Raw genomic sequence first — 26,439 nt, 5'->3', positions numbered from 1 at the left:
ACAAACCTGCTGAATTACACTACGGAGCATTGTTTTAAACCTGCCAAACCCATAGGGGGCAGTGTGGAGCAAAGCTAAAAGCTATATCAACCAATCTCATTCCTTCAAATTAACTACGAATTCCCTTTAGGAATTAAACATTTGTGTGGACAGACAGAAAGGTTAAACTACTTTTAAATACCGTGTTAGAAAATAAAACCAATAGAACACAATGTGAACTGGGAATTATGTTAAAGCAAGTATGTGGACGCATGTGGAGGTTGAACAGGATTGTGTCTAGATTGGGACAGATACCTGTTGTAAGACAGCTGACCTCCAAGTGCACTTTCTCCTTTGCAACTCAACATATTGGTGCAATTGGGCTTATGAAAAACAAGAAGGGTTTATGAACAAGTGCACCTCCGTGAAAGAAGTCACCTTTTCTTCACTGCAAGGCCAAACAATAACAAAGGTCACATATGAGATGTTGCCGCTGCAATAGTTGTTGCCTGTCATGCATTTACTTCTAAACCTCCGGTTTCCAGTGTCCACATGCAAAAAAGGAAAATTTGCAAAGCTTCATTTTGGCCGGAGGTTTTGTTTATAGTGTTTTTTAGTGCTATTAAACAGAGGTTACATATGGATGAAAGATCAATTGGCATAAAAATCTTGTCGGTTTATCAGGTTTATGTGTAGAGAAGGCCTAAGAGAGCAGAAGTCCATTTCAGTCTTAGCCCTATTCTACTAGCCATTTGCTTCTGGCTTCTGAACAAGTTGGGGTGCATTTTTGCCAAATTAAGATGCCAAGATGTAAGATATTACAGTTCAGAACCCTTTAAAAAAAAAAAAAAAATCAATGACTATGCCTTTAGAGAACCACCAGGTTCCTGGAAATGTCAGGATATGAGTATTGTAAATGTTTACAAGACTACAAGCTAAACAGTTACAAGCTTTACTCTTTTAACAGCAGAATAACAGGAAAACACCCATATGCTTGTGCAATCAAACCAAGTTGATGGATAATGGCTCCCTATTGCAAGTGCAGAACTATAGTGTATTGTCATCTTCTCTGTTTCATTTTGGCTTGGGCAGCACAGGTGATTAGAAACCCATTCAAAAGCAACAAAAATAAACTTTTCCTTTTGGCAAGCTAAACATTTCAAAGAAGGTCACACTTTGAATATGCTCCTTTGTTCAGCATCCATTGCCTTTAACAGGCATAAATGGTGTGTTACATAAGCAACATTTTAACAGGGTAAATGTGAAGCCTGTTGGCTATCACTAAAAGATGTGAAGAGAGAAGTATTTACGCGTTTGTGGTCCTGGCATATGTTTAATTGCATTCAATCCAGTGTATTTGTATAAAGCCAATTAAACATTTAACTTTTTATATTTGAATGCAACACAAAGTATTTACAACTATTTTGTATATTCTCATTACAGATTAGTTGTATTTTTATGTTTTATTATTTTGTAAACACAACTGTAAACTGCAATATGTTATTACACAAGCAGTTTAAATAAATAAAAAAAATAAACAAATAAAAATTCCAACTCCTTTTTAAAATAAGCCGGCACTTACTCACAAAACAATGCAATTCAAGTTGACATTAAAATACTGGCCATGTAAAGATAACTGAGAGCAAAGAAGTATCGGGTGTGCAAGGTCTTCTCCTGGGAAAAGAGAAATTAAATCAGAGCCAGGACTAATCATTCCTCAACCAAGTCAAACAAGGACAAGAGAAAAACATTTTGGTTATTTCCTTTTTATTTGCGCTTTTAACTGTTTTTCTTTTTTAACTTCAGATAGATCACAATGAACACAGCCTTTAGACAATAGCAGAAATAATCCATACAAATAAAAATGTCTCTGGTCTTCTCATGATAAAGTGGAGCCCTATGCTATCAGTGCGGGCCCTGTGGGTGAGGGAACAACACCAACATCATTGGGTGCTTAATTTAACAAACCAAAAAGGCATATTGTCTGACATGTGTCTGTGTTTGTGAAGCAGTGACTGTCTGAGTCTGTGTGCACTTGCATCAGTGTGAGTAATAGACCAGAGGTGGTTAGCCACATTCAACAAGGCCCTTCCCTAATCGCTTGGTAAAGCCAACAAGTCTCAAATGGGCAAAACATATCACACTCTAGGCTTGAGTAATGCACTGCCAACAGTGCAAGATGCCAGTGTATAATTAGACAATAATGAGAGACCTCACATAAAGCTCAATCTCTAAACTTCTGAGGCCAAACTATGCATTGGCCCTGAACAGCAGCCTCTGCTCTATTAAACAGCAAATTGCCTGAGAAAAGGGGGCCATGGCTTTAGAGAATTCCTTTCCACAACTGGACCCTGCACATTTCTTCACCTTCGGTTTTTATATGTGCAGACAGTGGCCAGGGCGAGGGAACACCATCAAAGGGGACAGTACCTTGAATTGTGACAGCGACAGTGAAAACAATGAAACCTGGGATGTCCTCTACATACCTGTTTTGAATAAGGAAAAGAAAGGAAGGACATCAAAATGGAGTTTGAGGTGGAGAAAGAAGGGAAATGGACAATATGTACAGAAATTAAGCAAACAAGCACGCAACACAAAGAAAGATTACTGGCTCTAGCTAAGAGGCAGACAAAGTCGCTCAACACAAAAAAATCACTAGGGTAAATAAAGAAGACTCAAAATCAACTTTGTAATGTTTTTTCCCTCCCTTTAAGTATATATTTCATTTTCAGTGCTTATGAAAATGAAATGCCTAAATGCACCAGTGCATTTAAGCATTATGTTACTTAAATGCACTGGTGTTATTGAGTGTGTGTGATGGCATTCCTGGCTGGATCAAAGTTCCAGTGCAAGCTGCAAATGTGAACTGTTTGTGCTGCCTGTATCATGTGAATCTGAGGCTTGCTTGATTTATCCAGATATTTAAATTAAAATAGAAGAAAAAGTCTCCTCTGAAAAAGAAAGAGAAGCGTAAATATTTGTGCTCCTCTGTCAAAGCCTCTAAGCTCTGCCTAAAAATCTGCATTCTGCTTTTCTCCTGCAAAAAAGAGCAAGGGTAAACCTAAACCAAATACTTTTCAGACGAAAGAGAGGAGAAAAGGTAACAGTTGCTTTGCCCCTCTAAGGAGAGAAAACAGTCAAAAAGGGAGAGATGTCAGTGAATGAATAGCAAAATGCAAAGAAGTCAAAATGATGCAGAACAGAAGAATGATAGAATGCCCAAACAAAGGAAATCCAAACAACATGAGTGTGATTTGCCTGTATGACAACAGGCAAATCTACTTCCAACATATCTTGGTGCCACAATAAGTCACTGTTTCCTATCATGGCTGCAGGTTATATACATTTTATGATTGTGGTCACATTTTCCAGAACACAAGTAGCCTACTGTTCTGTGTACCTTACTGTAAGGGAATTTTTTAAAAAGCACCCTGCATTAGTATTTCAGACTGGCCGAAACTTGCCAAAATTCTCAAAAATAAATGTTTTTCTTCTTTTTTTTATTTTAAGAAATCCTGAATGCAAAGACACCTGGTTGTACAAACCATGTACCCAAACAGCGAAGATGTAACCAAAGTAACTTCAGATAGAATTTCAGATAAGTCTCTCTGCAAAGTATGAGATTTCCAACATGTATTGAAGAAGAAGTACATACATAAACAACGCAGACTGTTGAAAAAGAACCTGTTTTGGTCCTTTATAGGAAATGCACATTTTGGTGGACCAGGGCTTAAGAAGCAGTCACAAAGCTCCACAGATACAACAAGCTCTCTGCAGAGACAGTAAGGCAGTTTCATGATCACCAAGGAAACCACTCCACTTTCCATATGGCGGGTTTCTTTTCTCTTTTTTTTGGAAAGAAAGTAGAAACAAAATGAACAGAAAATATGCAGACTTGTTATTGTTAAAGAAAATAGCTGCCTTATAAAAATTTGCTCAGTAAAAATAGTCAAACTGTCTCCTTGTTGTTGTTGCTTTTTTTGTTGTTGGTTTGAATCATCTTCCAGATCAGCTGGCTCATTAAGCTTCTAACAGTTATTGTATTTGATCCAGCTGGATCTCAGGGTAAAAAGAGGCGACATCTCCAAAGCACTGAGGCCAGTCTGCCTGCAAAGATGCAGAATAGAGATGGAAAAAAAGGAAATACCAACAGAAACCCAAAAGCAAACTCACAGAGTTCGACAGCTACTAAGGCAACTTTTGCCAAATACAATATAAGCCCATGTATATTGCAACACAACAATATATTAATTTAATAAAATACACAATATAGCTTTTGTACACATAACAATTTGGCTCAAATGCACAGAAATTGCAGTAAAATCAATAAAAATATGTCAGTTTTTCTGATGTAAACACATCTAAATTGGATACATATACACATATAATGATATTATGTATAGTGATAATGTGAAGGGACATTTTCTTGTTTTGTTATATTTTTGGATATTTGTCTTTGAAACAATGGCAGTGTCCTTTGCAGTTCTTTCCTGAAATGCTTCACACCTGACCTCAACTCCAGGACACTTCACTTCAAATTCCTTTTTTTTCTCCTTACAAAATGTATACATATTTTGCTGATATTCTGACACTATACATGGATTCATACATACAGTCATCTATATAACCATATAGATATTATCTTTTCACAGCTGAGGAAAGAAATGTCCCTTTTTATACAACTTGATTGCCTTAAGGCATAGTCACACACATGATAATTCACTGTACACAAGGGACTAAAAGCTGATGGTGTACATGTATAAGACAAATCCACAGATGGGCAGTTGTGTGTGAGCATTCATTTGTTTGCGTGTTTCTGCGTGTGGTGCAGCATCAGCGCGTGTCAATGTACTGCCATGTGTGTATGCAGAGTGGTAGTGGACATGTGGTGACATTGGTGCGTGCGACTACATTGCTGAGCAACATGAACATTTAAATAGAGGTGTGAGACAGACACAGCTTACACATGTAGTTACAAAATGACGGGTGAGACATGGTTACACTGTTAATAAATCCGACTGAAACAGATCCGACTGGTCCATAGCAACCCCCCTAAAAGGAAATCTCTTCAGGTACAGATCTGGTTCATCACACGCTACACTTTTTATCACTTAATTAAAAAAAAACAAACAAACAAACAAACAAAATAAACAGGTAAAGTTGTATTCCTGTCTTTCACTGTCCGATTAGATCAGCTTTTGTTTCTCTTTTTCCACATCGATTGTCAGGTCTGACCATAAGTAGTCCTTTGTCATTCAGTTTCAATGTCCAACACGCAAAACAGAAATCCACCTACGCACACTTAAAAAGATATGTAGGATTTCACGATAGACCATGAACAACACACGAATGAGCTGGTGGGCACTTAGATAGGAGCTTGCGAGGTGCCAGAGGCTTAAACCCCTGCAATTTTCTTAAGAATCCAAAAAAAGTTTAGAAATTCAGAAAAAGTCAGATGTCAGTTTCTTATTTTGTTGGTTGCCATATGACTGACGTAATAAAAGTCCAGTGTCTGTACTTTTTCTACAACAAATACAGTGAAAAACGCTCTGGGGACCAGAGAGGTTTAACCTTTTCAATTTGTTTTGGTGACAGTTTTGGCATGAGAGTCGTTAGAAGAGCAACAAACCCCGACTTTTATCTTCACAATTCCTATGTTTCAGTCGTTTGAGTCACTTTCTCAGTGTGCCAGTGGCCTCACTTTCTCTGCAGTCCTGCAACAGTTTGTCGATGTCTCTCACCACCTGGTCAGCGTCCATTCCGTCGCGGCTTGAATCTGGTTCCGCCTGCTCCAGGACACACTCCATTTCACCTGCTGCCTCCTGACTGATCCTGGAGCGGGCCTCTGCGAGCACCTTGGCCACTGGGTCTGAGGGAGGCAACGATGGGTACACCCCTTGGTCTCTTGTTTGTTTAGTAGGTGACAGGTATTGACCATCAGGTGGCCCGTAGTGGACAGAGCAGCTGGCTAGGGGAGGTTTGCCCTCAGCCCCATCTGCTGGGCCTTTTACTGCGGAGCAGGGAGGCATCGTGGAGCAACCCTTGGTTGGACTGCTGGAGACTGAGGGTACCTCTTGCAGCAGGGGGCTGAGGGCACGTTTTGCTTTTAGGTAGGGCTTGACATTGGCGACAAGGATGGTGTGGTCGCGTCTCTCCTTGCCAAAAGTACAGAATGTTTTCTTGCCGTTGGGGTTGACAGTCTCATAAGTTTCTGTCTCGGCAACTGCCTCCATCCCGGCCGGCACAAACATATTGTTGCGGTAGTCAACACCTTCCGCCTGGTTTCCGCCTGCAGGGAACTGAGGCATCCAGCAGCGGTCAGAATGACCCAGCACTCTGCACTCCTCTGTGCAATTTAAACAATCCTCATCTGCAGACAAAAACAAAGGGAGGGGATGGATGGAGAAGAAAGCAACATTAATGTCAAACATCTATATAAAACAGAATTAAAACGCACAATGAGACGGCGCTTAAATCCTACTGGCATTAAAAACCAAAGTAAACTTGAGAATAAATTTCGTTGTTCTTGTGACAATGACAATAAAGATTTATCTTATCTTATCTTATCTTATCTTATCTTAAGGAGTTAAAGGTAGAGAAATAGAACAAAAGCCCAAAGAAGTCCCAAAAAAAGAGGAAAACCAGCAAAGGATGTCCCATTCTTAGCACACATATAAACACAGTCACATGCGCACTAAAGCACACATAAAGGCACACAGCTTTCCAAGGGAACTGGGGGACACCTGCTTGCATTTTCCAAAGCTCTGATCAAGGGGATGGCAGAGCATACAGAAAAGATGGGAAGGGAGTGAGAGGAAAAACAACAACGGTTCAGGTTTGGCAAAGGCACAGTGGCGTTATCATAAATTCATGTCAGTGGGCTTTGAAGCCCTCCCTAGATAGTGAGCCTGTGCCAAATGGCTTGTGCTTCTTCCCTGTGTGTTTCTGCCTGTTTATTTGTGCGTGCCTTGTTGCCTCTCGTGTGCATATGTGTGCATAAAAGTGTGTGTTTCTCTCTTTCATCTCTATTCAGAAGGAAGCACACTTTGGCTGATTATGGGAGTGTTTCTGCCTGTGTAAAGTGGATCCAAAACTTGGTTAAAAAAATAAAATAAAAAAAGTAGATTTTTTTTTTTGCTCCTGATGGAAGAGAGAAGGTAACATTGTGTGGCACAAAAGGTTTGTTGTATGTTGGATACAGAGACACGATTCTTACAAACAATAAGAAATAAAATTAATGAAGTTTGTGCCTTATTTCTAACAAAAATTATTTGTCACTATAAAGTGACAAATTGGAAAGATATTAAGAGGGGTCTTAATGGATATCATAGTACGTTTCTGTAATGTTATCAATCAATCTAGTAGACAGATGTGATGTCACTGTAAACATGTTAGAAAAACATCTTCATAGCAGCGAAACAGCTAACAGTCGGTGTTAGTTGATTTTAGCTTTTCCAAACAAGTCAATTTAAGAATATTTATGAATGTGTTACATTAGTAGATATGAGATATGTACATTTTCACAGGAGATTGTTAAGCTTGTCTCTATGTTCTCTGCCAAACAACTTCCACATTACTCCACGGAAGTTATGTTGAAGGCCGCGACTAGTCAATCTGCTCTAAGTCCACCGATAGTGGAGCAAATGCTTGAATTTCGCAACAGGCTGAACTTTATGCAACGGCACTGCAGATGGTGCGTTTGTGTCCTTTTTTCTTTTCCTGGTCTCATAGCTGTTTGGAAACGATGGCAGCAGATTTCCAGTCAGGTGAATGGGCAGATCAGCAGTTCAGTCCGCCAACAAAAGTTTAGTTACATGGAAGTTGTTTGTCTAAGTAAAAAGCAACAAAATTCATGGGATCTCCTCAAGGTGAAATGTGTTATATGCTAATAGAGTATTATATATTACAAATATGAGCAGTTTAAGTTTAAATTGATTTAAAAGGCTAATATTCAGGTAAACATGGTATTTTACTGACAAGACGTCAGCCTCCTACCTGAGTATTTTATTATGTTTCATACTTACAAGTAAGAAAATTGTTACTCATATTTTTACAGAAAATTCGGGACAATTTACCAATTTACAAAATTTCCTTAAAAATCCAGAAAAAATAGCAATCAAAAATGGTTTTCAAGTAGATGTTACATGTTTGCAATGAACCCAACATAGAACGCCATTAATACGGTTTACTTGAATACTTAATTATTGCAAGCATGTCTTTATTGCAGCACTCGCTAACAGTATTTAATATCACATGTCTTGCACTGACATTGGAGAATTTTCTTCACTACAGAAGATTGTAAGATGATCGCAGTGTGAACCTGGCCCTAGTTGAGATGGTGTTAACCTTGTGTCAAACACAAGTGTTTGCCTCTTTCTTCCTGTATCTATCATCCAAGTTATACCAGTTAATTTCCACCTACTTTACTTTTCTTAAATAAGACTGAGGATACATTTTTATCCTTGTACACCTGAATTTGACAAATGCACTCCATCATTTTGATGTTGTTTTATAGTAAAATCAGAGGTTTTAAATTCTGAAGAACTTATCAACACAAGGCTACAGTTTGTTCTTGCAAATGTAAAAACAAAGGTAACCTTTTATTGGAGTAACAACAAGGCTACTTAGAACTGTGCAGCGTTTGAGCAACTATTCTCAATTGACTCCTGAAGGACAGAATTGCTGTTAGGAACTGGAAAGCTACCCCATCAGCTCCATTATGCAATGCACAAGGCTCTACAACACGGTGAAAGTGCTGCTTTAAAGACCACAAACCTGGGACTAATACAATCTTTCGTTGATGCGAATGAGCAAGCAGAGTGGATGTGCTTGAGTGCACTTGGCTTGGCCGTCTTTGCCGTGTTGCGGGTCAGCAGCACAGATTCCCAAGAGACTGCCCTTCCTAAGCTGTGGAGATGAGCTTAACACTTCACAAATGTTTGAAGAAGCCAAAAAGCGCTGCCAGGGAGAGCCTGACATTTCCCGTGTCAAGGCAGTCATCTACAGAGGAAATAAGGTGAGCAGGAAAAGCGAGACTAGACCAATACAGAATGGACTACATTTAAGTGGTATCGATGACGAGTGAATGCATCTACACACACCGACTGAGAGTGACGCATGTCTGAGGTTTTAAGAAAGTGATTTAAGATTGGAGTAAGAAAATATAAGCGAAATATCAAAGCGCAGATATCGCTGATTTAGTAAAAAGACTGCACATAAAAATACAAGCTTGAATATTGTTTTCAACCAGAGCACACAATGACTGTAATCCATCAGCAGGGTTAAAAAAACAAACAGAGCCAGCATCTAACAATGCATGGACAACTGCTGCCTTTCACCCACCCACTCACAAAGACACAAACAATTAACTTTGCCCCTACGATGTCTTCATGCTCTCCGAGGTGATTGTCCATTCAGCATATTAAAGCATAAATAATCCATGCAGACATATTTCTCTCTATTTAGTCGAAGAAAACCTCTGATAGATTATTCATGTCTCTGCTGCACGTACAACCTTGAGGCACTCTCCTCATATCTATGGCTAACAATATGACATATGAGAACAGGGGTGACATTCATCTCCCTCTCTCTCTTTCTTCTTCCCTCTTTCTGTTTTTTCACTCTGGCTCAACCAGCTCTCTAGGATGGGCAGCAAAGGCCTCCACCAAGGACACATTTGCTTATGATGATTTGGCTAGTGGGGGCATGTGCTGTTTCTTCCTCTTTAGTTCCTCTGCACTTACATGCACTTCAAATGCACTTCAGTGGTGCAAGATAAATTACCCTGACAGACACCCTAAAACATGCCATCATTTGTCCAAACTTAATACAGCTCTCTGCCAATAATCTGGTTTAGGGCACTGGTTACTGAGACAAATTATTTGGCTCGTTCTTTAATTTTAATTTCCTGCAGATGATTAATAAAAACACCATTACCTTCCATGCTGTGGACTTACTATTAAAAAGAACTCTTCATTAACATGTTGAACGAATAAGTGTTATGGTCATTTCTTATTCACTTTTCTCAGCGAGTGCACAGTTGCCGTCTGGGTAACAAAACATAAAAATAACAAGGTGCATGTGCAAAGAGCTTGATAATGGCATCCTTTCCTGTCTGACTCCGACTGTAACAGAGTAACAGCAGAGAGATGTTTCACTACATTTGTCACAGCATCCCCCCCCCCCGCCCCCGTTCTTTTAAAGGAGGCTGCAAAGAAAAAAAATCCACTAAGCTGGTAACAACCAGGGGAACTTAAGCACAAACGTAACTGCTGAGAGAGGAATGACAAGCAGTAAAAAATAATAATGGAAATATTCAGAAGGTTCATTGGGGTTTGTTTATTTGTGGTCATTTGTGACCTGTATATAACTACCTGATACATGGGTCTTCCAGTGTTAATTCTTTATTCAAACTGAAATGACAGGTACTGACTTTAGCTGGTTACAATTAGGTTTAAAGTTCCTCAGAAAGGACATAACTCTTTTCCAAAATGTAATCAGAAACCCCAAAAGTGCTTTGCTTTAAGGCAAGTGTCACTAAACTCTGATTGAATCCCCTGATCGGGAGTCAAGAACTATCGACTATTCTATCTTGGCAACTCTACTGAAGACACTTGACCTCGATTCCTGATTGGAATTAAATATTACATCTCTGGTGTCAACAAAAAGGCTTAAGTAAACTCTACACAGTTTTGTGTGGTTGTGGAGACATTTCTACCAACAATTAGATATTAACATCTTGCTACCTCAGATAAGGCTTGCAACAAATGACTGAGGTTTGATGTGATGTGCAATTGTGCACACTGAAACTTGTGAATGTAAAAGTCCTCTTGTGTATCAGCATGTATCATAAAACATGGTGTGATTTCCCTAAACACCCTTTTCTTCCCCGAGACACCTGCCCTCTGGCCCTACAAGCCCGTCCCTTCTCGCTTTATTACCCAGGCCGGTGATTAATGTCCCTCTGTCACATGCTGTGGTTCCCAAAGAGGAAAGGATGAGAGCTGTACTCACAGGCTAATGCTAGCAAACCATCAGCATTACGCTGAACACTGGGTAAAACAATGTAGAGGTAATGTGTTCCTTAAGTTTAAAAATGAGGGAAAAGACGGCAAACCGATAACAGTGGCAGTGAATCATTCCACTGTCGTGCACGCATTGGAGCCACTACACAGAGCAAAATGATCTGCTAAAGTGGACTACAGGACTAGAGAATGAACCAAGGTAATGAGTGTGTGTGTGTGTATCTTTGTGTAGAGGTTGTGTTGTGTTAACCCACCCGAGGTGGACAGGAGGAGTGGCAGCTGACGAATTGAGCGGGGCATCTGTGACAAACCATGACTGCACCTGTTCACCTGAGGGAGCTCACAGTGTGTGTTCGTGTGTGCAGGCGTGTGGGGGTGTGCATTATTGTGTTTTTAATCTTCTCACCTACTGCTATCCAGCCCAGCTGAACCATGCGCTTCCTCTTCCCCACCACCCCTGGCTATCTCAGCCAATCAGGTTAACTAAATATCTGAACTGAGCCGATGAAAGAGTCTCCAATCTGACGGGGTCAAATGTTCAGCAAATATCTTGAGACTTTTTATTAAGGGACAACATCTCAAGCTTTGGGTATCGGTGACATAATTTAGAATCCCTCTAAACAGACAATATTGTGATCATGCATAAAGCTCTACTTTTTTTTATTTATTTTGAACTATTTAAGAAACCTTCTTAAATTTTCCCTGAGATTAAACTGAATAAAGCCTAGTCTACGCAGATTTATTTACAAACAGCAAATTTTTGAATCGAGTTGAACGATTGTTGTTTTCCATTGTTTTCCACACTCACGCTGGGAATGTCACTTGCCTTCTACAGTTGGCTGGTTTATTATGCCAGCATTATATCTGCAGTCCTTGTGTACTCATCACATCTTGCTGTGGGACCAGCATTTGTGATGGCCAACGACTCTACTTGAAACCCGAAAAGCATCAAAACCAGGACATAATGTCATTTTATGATACTTTGGAGCAAATTGTACCTGCACACTCTTGTCCTGTAAACTTGCTTCAAAGGTCCAAAATTATAAGTTTGCTTTCTTTGGAAAAAAACACACTTTCAAAGGAATTTTAAATATTACCCAAACCTTATAAGCAAACAAAAAAAAAAAAGATTTATTCTCTCATCTCTACTCTACAGTCCATATGCATGAAGAGCACAGGAATTCCTACTGAGGAGGTTCTTTAGTATATTTGTGAGTGCTACTGAAATGTTTTTGCAATGTTCTTGTTTTTCCAAAATGTTCTTAAATGTTTTGCTAACTGCCTTCACTGTGGCCATAAACAAATAAAAAGCAATGGTGGTTTTTTTAACTGTAATTTTCTCCTGACTGATAACATTTTACTGACATTATTCTGAACCTTTGTAATCTGTTTGCAAACTATGACTTTAGCTGACATATGCAATTGAGCAATGTCAAGACATTCCTATTACAACATCTTTATAATTAGATTCTCTATAACCTGTGGCAGGTGTAAATTCAAGAAGACTGAAAGCTTAAACTGCTGAAAAAGTTTAGTTAAAAGCTTTTGCAAATTGTGCCATCTAAGTTACAGATTTTCTTTTTAAATATTTTTTTTTTCCCTCCAGTTTTTCAATTAAACTTGACAGGAAATATCTGACATTAAAGGGTAAAAGAGTTTTGAAATGATAATGAAAAAGTCTTTTAAATCACAAAAACCAAACATTGTATTATTACAAATGTGTGTGTATTTTTGAGAGCTATTGTATATTCATGCTTATCTGACATTTTTACCTTTTTTTCATAAAGACTGTAGCAAAAATGCTAATTATTGATCAGGAAATTCAAACTTCTGGTTGTATAAATGTGATTTAATATAGCGTGTCTAGATTGTTTTGTGGAGTGAACGGCTTAACAGAATGAAAAGAATAATTATCTTTGTTGTAATAGATGGCATAACAGCGAGAGGCAGGAGAATACTGATGCATAGCAGGAAGTGCTCGGCAGCAGCCGTGGGGAAAAACCGTTGGCTGGCAATGCACAGACTAAATCAAGAACACCTATCTAAGGATCAAACACGTCCTCTCTTTAGGCATTCTGCCGCAAAACCGCAGGCCTCTCAGTTGGCTAATGCTTGGCTAAGTTGCTCAAACAACACACAGAGGAGAAAGTTTATGCACAGCGGAGAGAAGGATAAAAAAACCTAGGAGCAGCATAAGCTCATATTCAAACAAAAACAAACACGCAAAGCTTAATCAGTGATGAGCAAGCAGAGCCAGGGGGTGTGGGTGGAAAAAAGGGGTCTGCAGGGCTGTGGAAATAAGGGGCATATGGGCTGCCAGAATTGTGTTCTCAAACAGCACTCTCCTACTGGCACAAAGCAGCCAAAGTGCCCTGAAATGCGTGAGGTTGTCCTTAAAATTTTTTTTGCATGGCCACATAAGGGGGTGTGCATGTGAGTGTGTGTACCAGTTGGGGTTGTTTGTGTCTGAATGAATTGTGCCCCCCCCAGTGTCAGTTTATCTGCAATGTGAACGCGTATCAGTTTTATTTTTAGTGAATCTAATCAAATAGGATCTGCTTTTCCTGGCATGTTTTCCCACATGCTTTAGATTTCCCCAGGTGCGCCAAGAGCTGCCTGGTGTTATATTATTAATGAAAGATGTCTGCCAGCTTTAACTGTTAGCAAAGGTCAACCTTGAGATATCTGTGGGAAAAAGGGATTTCAACGTTTTTTTGTTTAGATTTTTCTTTTCTTTATCTGCTGGCAATCCTCACAAACAAGTTCAACGGTAATGAACAGCCATGAAAGCCTATTCAAAAACATGCTGAGTAAAGGCAAACCAGTGTTTAACAGTAACAATGTTTTGTGTTACAATATTCAAACCGCTGTTTCAAACAACAACTTTAGTGAACTTCTCAGTCTTGCCCTTCTTTGATGTATTTTCATCTTCCGTTATGTACAGAATAAACAAATTAAAAGAAAAACACACTTTTTTTGTTGTTGTTGTGAATAGAACAGCTTTGAGCTTTCACTTCTGACAGCAGTCAGAGGCACTCAATAAATATTGCAAGGTCAGCTAAGGGAAGATCCTTCCCTTAGCCTATCAAAATACCTGAGCCTCTTCTCCAACGCTGTGACTTTAGACCTTATATAATTCACATTTCCTCTAGGTATAGATCGCCCCTGCTTTTGCTTCAAAGTCTTTTAATGTTGCAGCTTTTGAAAGAGAGAAGCCATGGGCAAGCTATTAGATTATAGATGACTGAGAAGAACAAGCCTTACATCATTCCTGAAGTGATCAAGCTGTTTATTCTAATTAAAAAACTCTGAAAAATATAAATAACCTAGTTTAGCAATGCAAGGTATCCTATGAATATATTAAACACTACACAGTATATACATAAACACACAGACAGACAGATACCTAGTAAAGTATACATACTTCTTGAATGTAAATTCATGGACTTTAAGTTATAAACAAACACAAATAGAAGTATAGTATTTGTGAAATAGTATATAATTGTGAATAAGAAAAAAAAAACTATCTAAACATTTTTAGAAATACAAATCAGGAATGTGTAGCATACTATTATATTGAGCCTTCTTTCCTCTGATCCCCCAAAGTAAAATTCAGTACAACTAGTATCTTTCAGGAGTTACCTTATTATTAAGGAGTGTGTTTCTGGTAAAATCTTAGCAGTTTGTCAGAGAACATCAATGAACAAACTGCAACATGAAAAGCAAAAAAGAAAAAACACGACATGTTAGGGATTAAGTTTTGTAAAAAACTATAAAACATCTGCAAAGATACCAAAATATGGCTGGCCATATGGATGTGGAAGAAGGTGCTCTGGCCAAACAGTATGAGCAAAATTTTTAATTTTTACGGTTTTGTAAAAAATCCTATGTTTAGTGTAAAACTAACACATGAAACATGGGGATGGCAGCATGATGCTGTGAAAGATGGTAGAACTAAACAGGATAAAACATTAAAAAAGGCAACATGTCAAGAGGTTTAAATCGACTTGAAACTGGGGCGGTGATTTAGATCCAGTCGGCAAAACAAAGACAGTCTGAGCTAAAATGTAAAGACTTTAATCAAATCATAATCATAGGTAGAGGATCACAATGCTCAGACTTAAATTAATCGATCATCTGTGGCCAGACATGAAACTCGTTGTTCACATTTGCTCATCATTTAAGGGGACTGAGCTTGAGGTATTTTCCAAAGGCTAAAGGACAAAAATATAAATCATTAAAAGTTTAGAGCTGGCAGAAACGGGCTAAAAAAGATTAGGTGTACAAGAATTGAGTTCAGATGAATAAAAATGCCAAGCTTTTTATATCATGTGAAGGCACATCTCCTGAATATATACACTATATCTATTTATATACAGGATATGTATACATCCACAAAGTAAACTGAATAAAATAAACTGCAGTTAACAGTTGTAATGTGATAAAGTGTAAAAGAATTCTAGGACCATGAATAATTTTTCAGAGCACTTCAGGACGATTTCATGTTTTAAAGCATTTAATATTTATCAACATGCAGTAAGCTATAACCAGAATTTAACCCATAAAAGCAAGTAGGTCTCTGTGTAATAAAACTTTAAGAATGTTCTTGAAAAACAGGGTTAGATATAATGAATTTGTCCCAAGCCTCATGTTGAACTTGTTTCCATCGTTTCATGTATTCCCTGGTTGATGTAGTGACACTGAGATCTAAGCTGTGTGGGTCCACGGCATCTGGTGCAGGCTTCCTTGTTCTTCTCACTGCTGAAGATGAATCTGTGCGACTCTCGCTGTGTGATTGGGGTCATTGTATGGTGCAGATTGAATTTGGGACCAATTAGATGAACGCCTGATGGGGCTGCACAGCGGATATGAGTCTCAGCATTTAAAGTGACTACAATGAAGCAGCACTGAGAGTAAAATTGTTTTGCTGCAAACAAAGTGCTTCAGTTTAATTCAAAAAAATGAATAAACAAACTTGAGAAGTTCATTCACAAAGAGAAACAGGAGAAATACAGATGAGACTAGGGTACTGAATTGTACAGAAATGCTGAACCCATGATGTCGAGGACCGCAAACAAACAGATCTGCCACACAACCTACTTTTACAAAGGATTTAGCTTTTGTTGTCTGGAGTGTAAATGTTGGTAAGAATGGGCAAAGAAAGAAAGACAGACTCGGGACAACAGTATCCTTCTACCTGTAACTGAAGAAAGACATGCGGGGTTGCACAAAGGGTGGCAAGGAAACAAGAAGAGGACTTATTAGAAGATGAGGCGAGAAGCGTGGTGAATTGGTGGCTAATCCTCCGTTTCCTCTAAGCCTGTGTAATTAGGACATGGGGGATTGCACCATAACAGGGGATGCTTCTGGACCGCCTTGTTTTTTTTCCTCTCCGCTTTCTCCTTTGTTTACTTTTCCCCCTTTAGTCTGGGTTTGTGGCACTTTGTCATCTAAATATAGTATGCTTGTGTGCTCCCTGTCTTTCCTGTGTGTGTGTATCTCAGCTTGTTCGCTCATGAGCAACACAAACAGACACAGCAGGCTCGCACCATGTTTTACTTCTGCTCACTCCTCACTTGTTTTTTGCGCTGCTTTCTTTGCTCCATGGCAGCATTAAGATTATGCCTGGTCATATTTGCTTGCCTGTTTCTATCAAGCAACTGTTTGGTGAGCCACAAATGTTCACCAAGCAGTCAAGAGAATTGTATTTGAAGGCTGCAGAAGAGCCTTAGCAGAAAAGAGGTTCACAATGTGTTTGAGACATTAGATCAGAGACCGAGGAGGCTGATCAGCAGCCGTCTGCCAGTTAATAGCCTTTATCTACTTCCTCGCCCCTGTAGATGGCAAAGAAAGTTGCCTTGGCCCATTTAGAGAGATAGTGAGCACAAGACTTGGAGTGAGAAAGAGAGACAGAAAAGAAAATGGAAGGAGGAGAGGAATTTAAAAAAATTAAGGCAAGCGAATCTATGAGTCACCAGCTCATTACAGAAATCCTGTTTCTATCCAAGGAGAAAACAGGTTTAAAGAGCTTATTAAAGAAAGAATGAGGGGGAACCTATTGTTGCTAATTCAGAGAGGGACGTCTTTAGAAGCGGTTCACTCCACCAAATTTTTACATTTTAACCATGGTGCTTTAATGGTGCCATTGCTCCCTCAGCCATTTCCGGAGCTGAGGGAGCATATCTTGGACTGAATTTAGAGCCCTGTCGCGATAACTGGCCTGAAGCAGGGAGACTGGTGAGCGAGATGAAGCATGGGCGCTTCATAGATACAATCCATACAATAATATAATCCACCATAAATTTAATACTGTCACGTTTACTGAATTAGATTACTTCTTTATTGTCTCCCTCTCTCTGTTTGTTGCTCAGTTTTGAACAAATGGATTTGAGCGACTCAGGGTGTTGCGGCTTTGTGCAGGAACCATTCCCACGTGTGCCGCTTTAGCAGGATTAGGGAAAGTGCTTCTGATTCTCAATCTCAAAACAACCCTTTGCATATAGCAAACGAAGATTGAACGGTTTGCACCAATGTTGTTCGTTTTGACCTTATTTATGCGTCAAGCGTACACACACACGCAATTCAGTCATTCTATGTCTGACCACAGATCAGAAAATCCAAGGTAATTGTGGGATTTAATTTTAGGCCGATGTATCTTCCACAAAAGGATTGAGCTACTGACCTTTTGACTGCATGAAAGCTCCTTGTGGCAAATTGTCACTGCATTGCATAGTTTGTTTCAAATTATCTTAAATATTTTAGCATAGCGGGTTTTGCACTAAACAAACCAGCTCTGGCAGAAAAATCTGCATTGGAAATGATAATAAAGTGAATATATGAATATTTGACAGCTTGCAGCCACAACCTGTACCTTCGGCTTAGTGACTAAAACATCTCAAACTAAAATAAAGATAAGGTGGCTGATGATGCATGTTGGTAAGCTTGCCAATCAAGCCTAATGTAATCCGAAAGGTGGAAAAAACAGCATAAGAAGAAATTAGTCATTGATGGTGCTCTTTTACAGACTAGAAAACACATTAGTTTTCTTTTTACATCAGCAGTACAAATCTTTCTTGACTACTATATCACAAAATTTGGGGGGGAAAAAAATAAAAAAAATCATAGTTTTTATTTATATATATAAAAAAATTAATACTGAATATAATACCCGTTTAAATATTCAGTGGGGAAAAAAAAACAAACTTTATAGGCATCCCAGCTGTCAAATTCTCATAATAGCTGAACTGCTTTTCAGGTTTCCACCTGTAGTTTGACATTTTATCTTTGGTGATCTGTCCTCGCCATCCTACTAATCTTTATCTCCCTTCACAGATTCTCTATCAGTCAAGTCAGGACAGTTTGACCACTCCAAAGCCTTAATTTTACTTTTACTCTGAAGAAAGATGTTGGTAAAGTTATAAGAGAGATAGTGAATTCAAGACTTAAAGTGAGAAAGTCACCACATAAAGTAATCTTCTTCAGAGTCCTACTCATGACGTAATAGTATGGATAATTTTGGCCAATAATGCAGCCACAGAAAAATCAGAGTTTAAGCAAATGATACAAATCAGATATTTTGAAAGTTACTTTATCTCATATTTTGTTATGGATTCTACATTTTCCATGAAATTCCAACTATTTGGCAAACAATTAGTAAACAGTGGCTGTGCTCCTTTTGATTATGTCATTAGTGCATTACATGATGAGGTTTAAATAAAGTACTTAGAAGATGCCAAACTCCAGTCCTAAAGAACCACCTGAATCAAAAAATTACATCATGAGTAGGACTCTGAAGAACATTACTTTATGTGGTGATAATGGACCATCATAGTTGGTCTGCTAACCGCCATAAAACACAAGAAGCAGAATCTGACTGAGGACATAGTTGAGATATTTGATTCATATGTGTTGCTCAACTGAGACATCTAAATGTCAGTTGCTGAAAGTCAGTCCTCAAGGACTAGAGTTTGACACCTTACCAGAGATGAGACTGATGTAGGTGCATATGAATGGCATATATGGTTTCATCACCTATTCTTACTGCCTGTTAAACAGGGTAATGGAGAGGTCACAGCATGGAGCTCAGTGTGAAGTCAAAACACCTCTATAGTTGCATGCCATGCATCACAATACATGGCATGCAATCCTCTAAATTCATCCTCCAGAACATGGACTTGTGAGACTAATAAGTGCAATGAGAAAAATGTACACTTAAGCATGAAGGCATTTGATCAATTTTGCCAATGAACAGCAGTGTAACTCCCCTAAGGATATTGGCGGGTGTTGAACAGAGGCTAAGTGGAAAGGTGGAGTGAGGTGGGCCGAGTCGATGGTGTTGGCTTTCTCAGCCCCGGGGCCTAACACATTTAAAGAGCTAACTGACACACTTTGGATGTATTAGCCACGGTGAGCTCTGCCAACCTTTCCACTACTTCTGCTGCACCGCCTTTTCCTCCTATCGCCGTCTGTCTGCCACTGCAATCTCCCCTTCCGTGCAAAGCCAAAGCACATGCCTAGTGTTTCAGCACCATTGCTTTAGCATTGATGTTCCTCTGTGTCCCAGCCAAATTAGTGTTTGCCGTCTAGACAATGGCCGCCTATGCCTCTGTTATGGATAAACATACGCAAACAGTAATGCTATCACTCATCTGTTTATATGCATGATTAGATTAAAAGAAACTGACGGAAATGCAATAACAGTTTATTAGTGCACCCGTTGGGGGGAGGGGAGTAGAGGGGGTATAATCATTTCAAATAGAAATGCATTTTCCATCTCACTATCTCATTTATACTTTCTTTGCCTCTCCATCTGCTTTACGCTTGAGACTGGTGAGTTATGAACAAAGAGCTTTAAAACTCACAGGGTTCAAGTCCAGGCTCTGGCAATAAAACATAAATAAAAATAAATATAGAGCTATAGGCACATTTCAAACTCAGCTTGAGAGGCAAAAAACCCAAAAGACTAGAGCGCCTAGGCTCCCTGTGACAAATCTATGCATTGAATTTGAAGGTGAGAGAAACAACTCGCCTCAATCCACACTGCCCCATTCTATTCAGCGGTTTAAGATTAGGGTCAAAGATTAGAAGGCTTACACAAGATAAGAATGGGATTAAAAGAGCTCAGAGATGTAAAATTACAGATCAGAGAACTGGCGAGAACACACCTGAATCGTAAACAAACTCCTAACACGGCTGCCACCTGTCCTGCTGGACAGCACTGGCATCATGGGGGGAAAGCAAAACAATGCACTGCCGATGAGAGAGCAAAAAAAAAAAAAAAAAAAAACAGAGAAGAGAAGTTGCATCCAATATTCCAGCGAGGGATTCAGCACACATCAAAGGCTGCTTCTGCAGTATGTCTGTTAGATTTGGGATTAATGGACTCCAGAGGGGCCTGGACACACACACACACACACACCCCCACACACACACACACACACACCCCGACGCTCGCACACACACACGCACACCCACGCAAACAAAATCCCCCACAACTCTGCCTGATAAGATTCACAACTCGGCTAGCAAAGCACTGCAGTGCAGAATGAGTATCTTTTCTAGTAACTCTCCACAGTAGGCTCTCTACTGCAGTATGATACATTGTACTTACACCTTAGTAAAGGCTTTCAGGGTATTTTTTTTTAACATTCCATTAAATTTTGGGTAACAAGCATTTGAAATGTCCGGGTAATTTAAGATTTCCACGGATTTGGTGCAGGCTTTTCCAGGCGCGTTCATTTGATTGCTTGGACAAGGTTTTGATTTCTCTTGTCGAATTGCAAAGCACATGCCCACACATGCAATCATGCCTGCATGCAAACGTGCACATACGACCGTAAGTTGCCTCCAAGCTCCAATGACTTCATGCAAATTATAAATATGCAAATAGGGGCGGTAAAGCCTCAGCTGTCCTGTGATGCATTTTGAAGAAAACACAACAAAACGGGGAGGGAGGAGGCACACTGTGAATCTATTTCCTTTAATCTTTACAGACAGAGGGATAGCCTAATCCCAACTCCGACTGCCTTTCCACCCCGGTGCCCTGCTTCGCCACCATTCTCCCGCCCCCTTTTTCCCTCCCCTGTCCTCCAGGCTGAAACCACAGGTGCACACAAATGCAAACCACTGGGTGGAAAATTCTCGTTGACAGCATTCTGGTGTGCTTGCGATTGGTCAGTGAGCAATGAGGGAGTTCCCTGATCCACTTGTCGTGCTGACAGAACAGCTGGACACCAACACCAGACACAGATCAGGGTGGGAAGAGATCATGTGGAACAACAGGGAACTTAAGACCAAAATGAGATTGAGCAAAGCTTAAGCTCACTGTCATTTCACAGACTGAGTCAACAGGGCAAAAGAAAAACAAAAGAACACAAGTAAAACTAAATCTGTTTGTCTTTAATATTTCTCAAACAAATAGTTTGAAGCAAACAAGGTGTACAAGCTGTACATACTGAAATGAGGAGAGATGGATGAATCAACCTGCCAAAGATAGGAATGGACCTTTGACCATTTCCCCATTGACTGTCTCTGATTGGTGATTTATTGGTCAAATGCTAAAAAATCTGATATTTTTTCTCTAATTCATTAAATGAATCACAACTAAGAACTTCCACCACTTTCAGTCAATAAGCAAATCTACCAACACTTATACATTTTAATGAGCTTAAAAAACAACGATGCATTAATTTGAGTGATCCTGTAATAATTTTCTGTTACTAGTTTTTTGTTAAGCTCTTAAATAAAAAGAATAAAAACTCTGTCACAACTGGAATTAGCAGGTCTGATATCAAATACAATTGTAAATCAGTATCTACACGGAAAACCCTGTATAATTCTAGAAGGGAGATCCTTCTCATATTTTCCCAAGCAAACACTCAAACATAACTGCTCTCTAATATTTATCATACTTTTAAATCCATAAACCCCTGACATGTATGACCTGCTGCTCTCTTTGGTGCTCCAGTGTATCGTCTCATCATGCCAAGATGTAAAGAGTTCTCTAAGGCCTTCAAAAAAAGTTCCAGATGTTTGTATTCTATGAAGGGATTTAAAAAGACCTTCAAATTATATAAAAAAGATCATCCCCAAGTAAAGGAGAACATCTGCAAGTGGCACACATTTGAAATGGCTGCCAATTTATGGAATGGCAGCCTCAGCAAAAATGGCTAAAGAGAAAAAACTATTTAATGCAAAAAGGAGTCTGGAAGTCTCCTAGCAGATTCTGCAGGTAAATACTGCAGCTAGTAGTGTTAAAGCGAATGCATAGATGGATAGAAAATAAAATTTAAAACTAAGTGGTAGACATTTATGCTTGAAATACATAAATGAATAAATAAATGAATGAATGCCCTCGTGAAATAACCTGCCAAGAAGAAAAGCAAAGAGAAAGGCTGTGTGGCCGCAGCAACAGACACGCGGCAGAGGTCACAGATGGCTTTTCAGGAGCGGAACCTCACACCAAGCGTAAAGTGTGGAAGAAGTGTTCTGGTTTGAGGTTGTTTCACTGCCCCCGGGACAGGGCAGCTTGAAGCCACTGATCCAACTATGAATTCTGCACCATATCAAAGAGTTTCTGGAAGATAATGTGAGTCAATCTGGCCAAAAGTCAAAATTGGAATTGAAGTGGACCTTTCAACAGGATAATGATGCTCCACACACTAGCAAATCCACCAAGGAATGACTCAAAAAGACCAAACGGGGAGAGTTATGGAAAGTCGAGCTACAGGCCAGACTTGAGTCATGTTGAAATGTTGCAGTAGTGAGAGCAAAGAAAACCTTTGTAAATCTTGTAACTAAAATAATTTTACATGAAGGGGATAGGGGAAAGGTCATTTTTTTGTTCCAAACTAGAGAACAATCATGCAAAATTATTTTTTGTTACTTTCTTGATATTTTACACATGGACATATTATGTTGTTTTTTTCTTTACAAGTACATTGTTGTGTACGATTTTCCATGTACCCCATAATTTTTCAGCGATTCACCCAAAGAATCATAGTCACCAAAAATATAGTAAAAACATTTCCAGTTATAACAGTATTTATTAAAATTAAAGTCTCACAACATATTTGAATTCACACTAAGCTAGAACATGTTATATTTCATCACTGTAAAGCTAGAAAAGGAAGATAGCAGCAATCATCTGTCATGAATGCAAAACGTTATCAATTCTGATGTGGTTGCCTGGATACACCTTCAGCAAAAGTGTGTTTTCCATCTCCCTACATGTGCTAATTCACTGCCTCACTCTGCTATTGTCTGCCATTTGTCTTTTGAGCACTAACACGCTGACAAGTACCTCATGAGGAAAAAGAAAAAGAAGAAAAAACACACTACCGTGAGCACGCCCAGACCCGCTCTCATCCACATGATCACCCTGAGAAGCATTATCACAATCTAAGGGACTAGATTATCCCCAGGCTCAAAACTTCATCCTCTTTGATCCGCACTTGGGAGGGGATAAGAGGCAGCGCGGCAGGAGGACCATTACCCAGACTTCGCACTTGCTAATCACGGCAGATTGTGATCACCTTCAGGGACAGATGGACAATAGATTCATAAACATCACAGCAGAACAGACATGAAGTGGTCAAGCCAGTTTGTAAAAATTTTGCAAAAATCCTGACACAGTCTCAGAGGTGCTTATTCCCTGAAATGCATTTCAGTCATCTAAATGATGTTTGTGTTCAACTGAAATGCTCCAAGAATATACTATAAAAAATGTTTAATAAATTAGGTCTGATTAAAAATTCACATTCTAATTAAGAAGCAATAAAATATCAGTACATCTTGAGCAGGTCATTAGGAGTACATTGATGAAATTGGTAGTGTTAAAAAAAAATCTGTATACATGCACCACATCCATGAATTTACTTTAATGTTGTTTGTGTAAGAGGTGCAAATACCCATCACTCCAAGTTGTTTACACTATAAACCCTCTAAATCTCCGTAATAGATCTTTGTTGTGTTTTGAGGTGCGATGGTGAGGTCAGCTGTTTATTGGCTGCTAGTAATTACAGATGCATCCTAAGCTTGCTGACATTGTCCATGGGGCTTTGCAGGCACTATCAACTAATTCAATGCAGAAACAACTACAATGTACTGAAAATTACACTGACTCTCATTAACGTGAAACTTAAGAAGCGATAGGAAGTCGTGGTGGGCCTAATCTGGTGTTCACGGCTTCACAGGGAAACTGCAGGAATTACATTTTGGTTTTAAAATGTGTTAAGTGATTTTTAAGTATTTAGACTGAATCGCAAAGCTCTTTTTTCACAAACTTAAGTCGGCAATTACTCTGAACTTGTCTCAAAATTTTTCTACATCATATGCATCATTCTTAAGTTTTTCTGTCCTTCACCAGAGGCAATGAGAGTGTTTTGTTCCCCTGTGTGGGGTTGATTCCCGCATAAGGGAGGCAATACGGGGACAATAGCAGCCACCCAATTAAAGCTGTGTTGGCCTTGCAATTCCTCAAGGTATTGCCATGTGACAGTTTAATTAACCAAGCCCGTTATCTTAATTTAGCAGGATCAAAAAGTAACAAACTGAGGTTATCTGGGAAAAACACTCCTAGTCGCCATACTCGTATACTCACATGTACATGCTCTCAGTCTTTGTCAATGTGGCAAAGCTTCGGTGAAATAGATATATTTAATGAAATTTATAATGTTGGCACTGACTGCTTTATGTTAAGATACCATACTTTAGCACAAGTTTATTCTGTTGTGTAGTTCTGACATCAAGGCAAGTTTTTTGACAATCCATACAGGTATATCCCTGATTGGGACAAGACTGAAGCAGGTCTTACCAGTGTATGTGTTGTCTTTTTCATCTGGATTGGAACTGGTGTCTTTGTAAGTCTATCTCCAATGAAGCTAGCCTGGTGTAATGCTCATCCATAGTGACCCTCTTATTCAGATGTCATATTTTAAAACCTAATTAGGGGTTGGGTGCTTTTTATGTAAATAAGTCTCAATCATTCAGATTTACGAAATACCTAAATAGTTTCTTCTGTGATCATCCCATCCACTGTCATTTCATAAAGTCCACCCTACCCCCCTTTGTTTTAGCATCTCTTCTTTTTCAAAAACTCCATTATCTACTACACTGCAGGCAGTGGATGAAAGGACATTACTAGTTATGGTTGAACTGAGAAGAAGTCTTGATGCCTTGGACAGGCCTGGGCCATTTGTCTCTCTGGTTCCTGATGCAGTGTAACACGGGGAAACAATGCCCCAGGGCATCACAAATATTCACTCGCATCAGGCGTGGAAACAGTGCAGACGGAGGGGCCTTCCAATTGCATCTTAGTGATTGAAGTTGTGCTGAATTCATTGTCTCAGGAAATTTTCATACGGCAGTTCATTTTCACATAATCAAAGCTGAACAATTTCTCCAGTTTGTAGCTGACTGCACAGAATTGATCAAGCAATCTGTCATTTTTACTATTGTAATTAATAACGTTGAGGAATTCAATATAGGGGGAACTCAGGACATAATATTGTGAGCAGAACTACAGCAATCAGCATGTGGCTGCTCCAGCAAATCCATACAAAACCGTCTAATTATAGCAGGATATTAACAGATGGGACCTCTAAACTAGGTCTAGATATGCATTTTGAAGCAAATACATTTCTGTGTGGCAATCTGCAAACTGAAATGACCTTGTGAGTAAAATAAATAATCTATTCTTCAAGTTGATTTCAGAGCGATTGTAATTTTGTTCAATGTAATTCTGTAGGTGCTTCGACTGATTTTCTTTTAGAGGTAAAGTTTCACAGATCAGCATAAGTAAATAAACACACACATAAAAGTTATCAAAGCCACCTTGCACACAGAGCATCTGAAAGCCTCCGCAGATGTTTGGCCATTAGCAAAAGATATTTGTGCTACTGAAGTTATGAGATGAGTTTTTTTGTAGATCATGTTTCCTTTTCACTACTACCTGAAAGGCCTGACTATATTTTTCATAATTTCAAAACCGTTTCTTTTTTAACATAATGGTGTCATTACAAAGAGGAGTGTTATTGCCATGTAATTTGTGGGTCTAGTCTTTGAAAAATATCTTTGTTGGTGCAGAGTATCAAAAAGATATCTGTGTTAAAGCAAGGATGCAGATTTCAGCCATCATAGGGAACAATATCTGAACTAGTCACAGGTGGACTGAAATATTGGGCACTAGTTGAAAAGTCTTTAAAACTGAGTATTTAAAAGGGGGCTGTTATGTATTTTTCAGTTCCATTTTATACCACAATAAAGTAAGCATGTAACTTACACTTGTGAAAATATCAAAATATCAAAACTAACTTCAAAGAAATTTGACCATATCTCACTTTTTGAAATTGGCCTTTGTCACTTTCAGATGATCCAAGGCAGAGCTTTCGGTAAATAGGTGCGGCTTCGTCTGAGCAACGATTAGGCACCATGAATC

At 39.1% G+C, this 26,439-nt stretch overlaps 1 protein-coding gene across 2 annotated transcripts in view; it reads right to left on the bottom strand.

Annotated features, from left to right (window-relative positions):
- Nucleotides 1–1,725: 1,725 nt before the first annotated feature.
- pcdh17 (protocadherin 17) overlaps nt 1,726–26,439 on the bottom strand; it is a 64,804-nt gene continuing 40,090 nt past the window's right edge. For both annotated transcript variants that reach the window (XM_032560781.1, XM_032560780.1), the window contains exon 5: nt 1,726–6,349. In XM_032560781.1, coding sequence (XP_032416672.1) covers nt 5,652–6,349 — 698 coding nt within the window. In that variant the 3' untranslated portion in view covers nt 1,726–5,651. The remainder of the gene's footprint in view (nt 6,350–26,439) is intronic.

This window comes from Xiphophorus hellerii, chromosome 4, assembly GCF_003331165.1.
Source record: "Xiphophorus hellerii strain 12219 chromosome 4, Xiphophorus_hellerii-4.1, whole genome shotgun sequence".
NCBI lineage: Eukaryota > Metazoa > Chordata > Actinopteri > Cyprinodontiformes > Poeciliidae > Xiphophorus > Xiphophorus hellerii.
The sequence above is the reverse complement of the archived record's forward strand: the minus strand, read 5'-3'. Positions and strand labels throughout refer to the sequence as shown.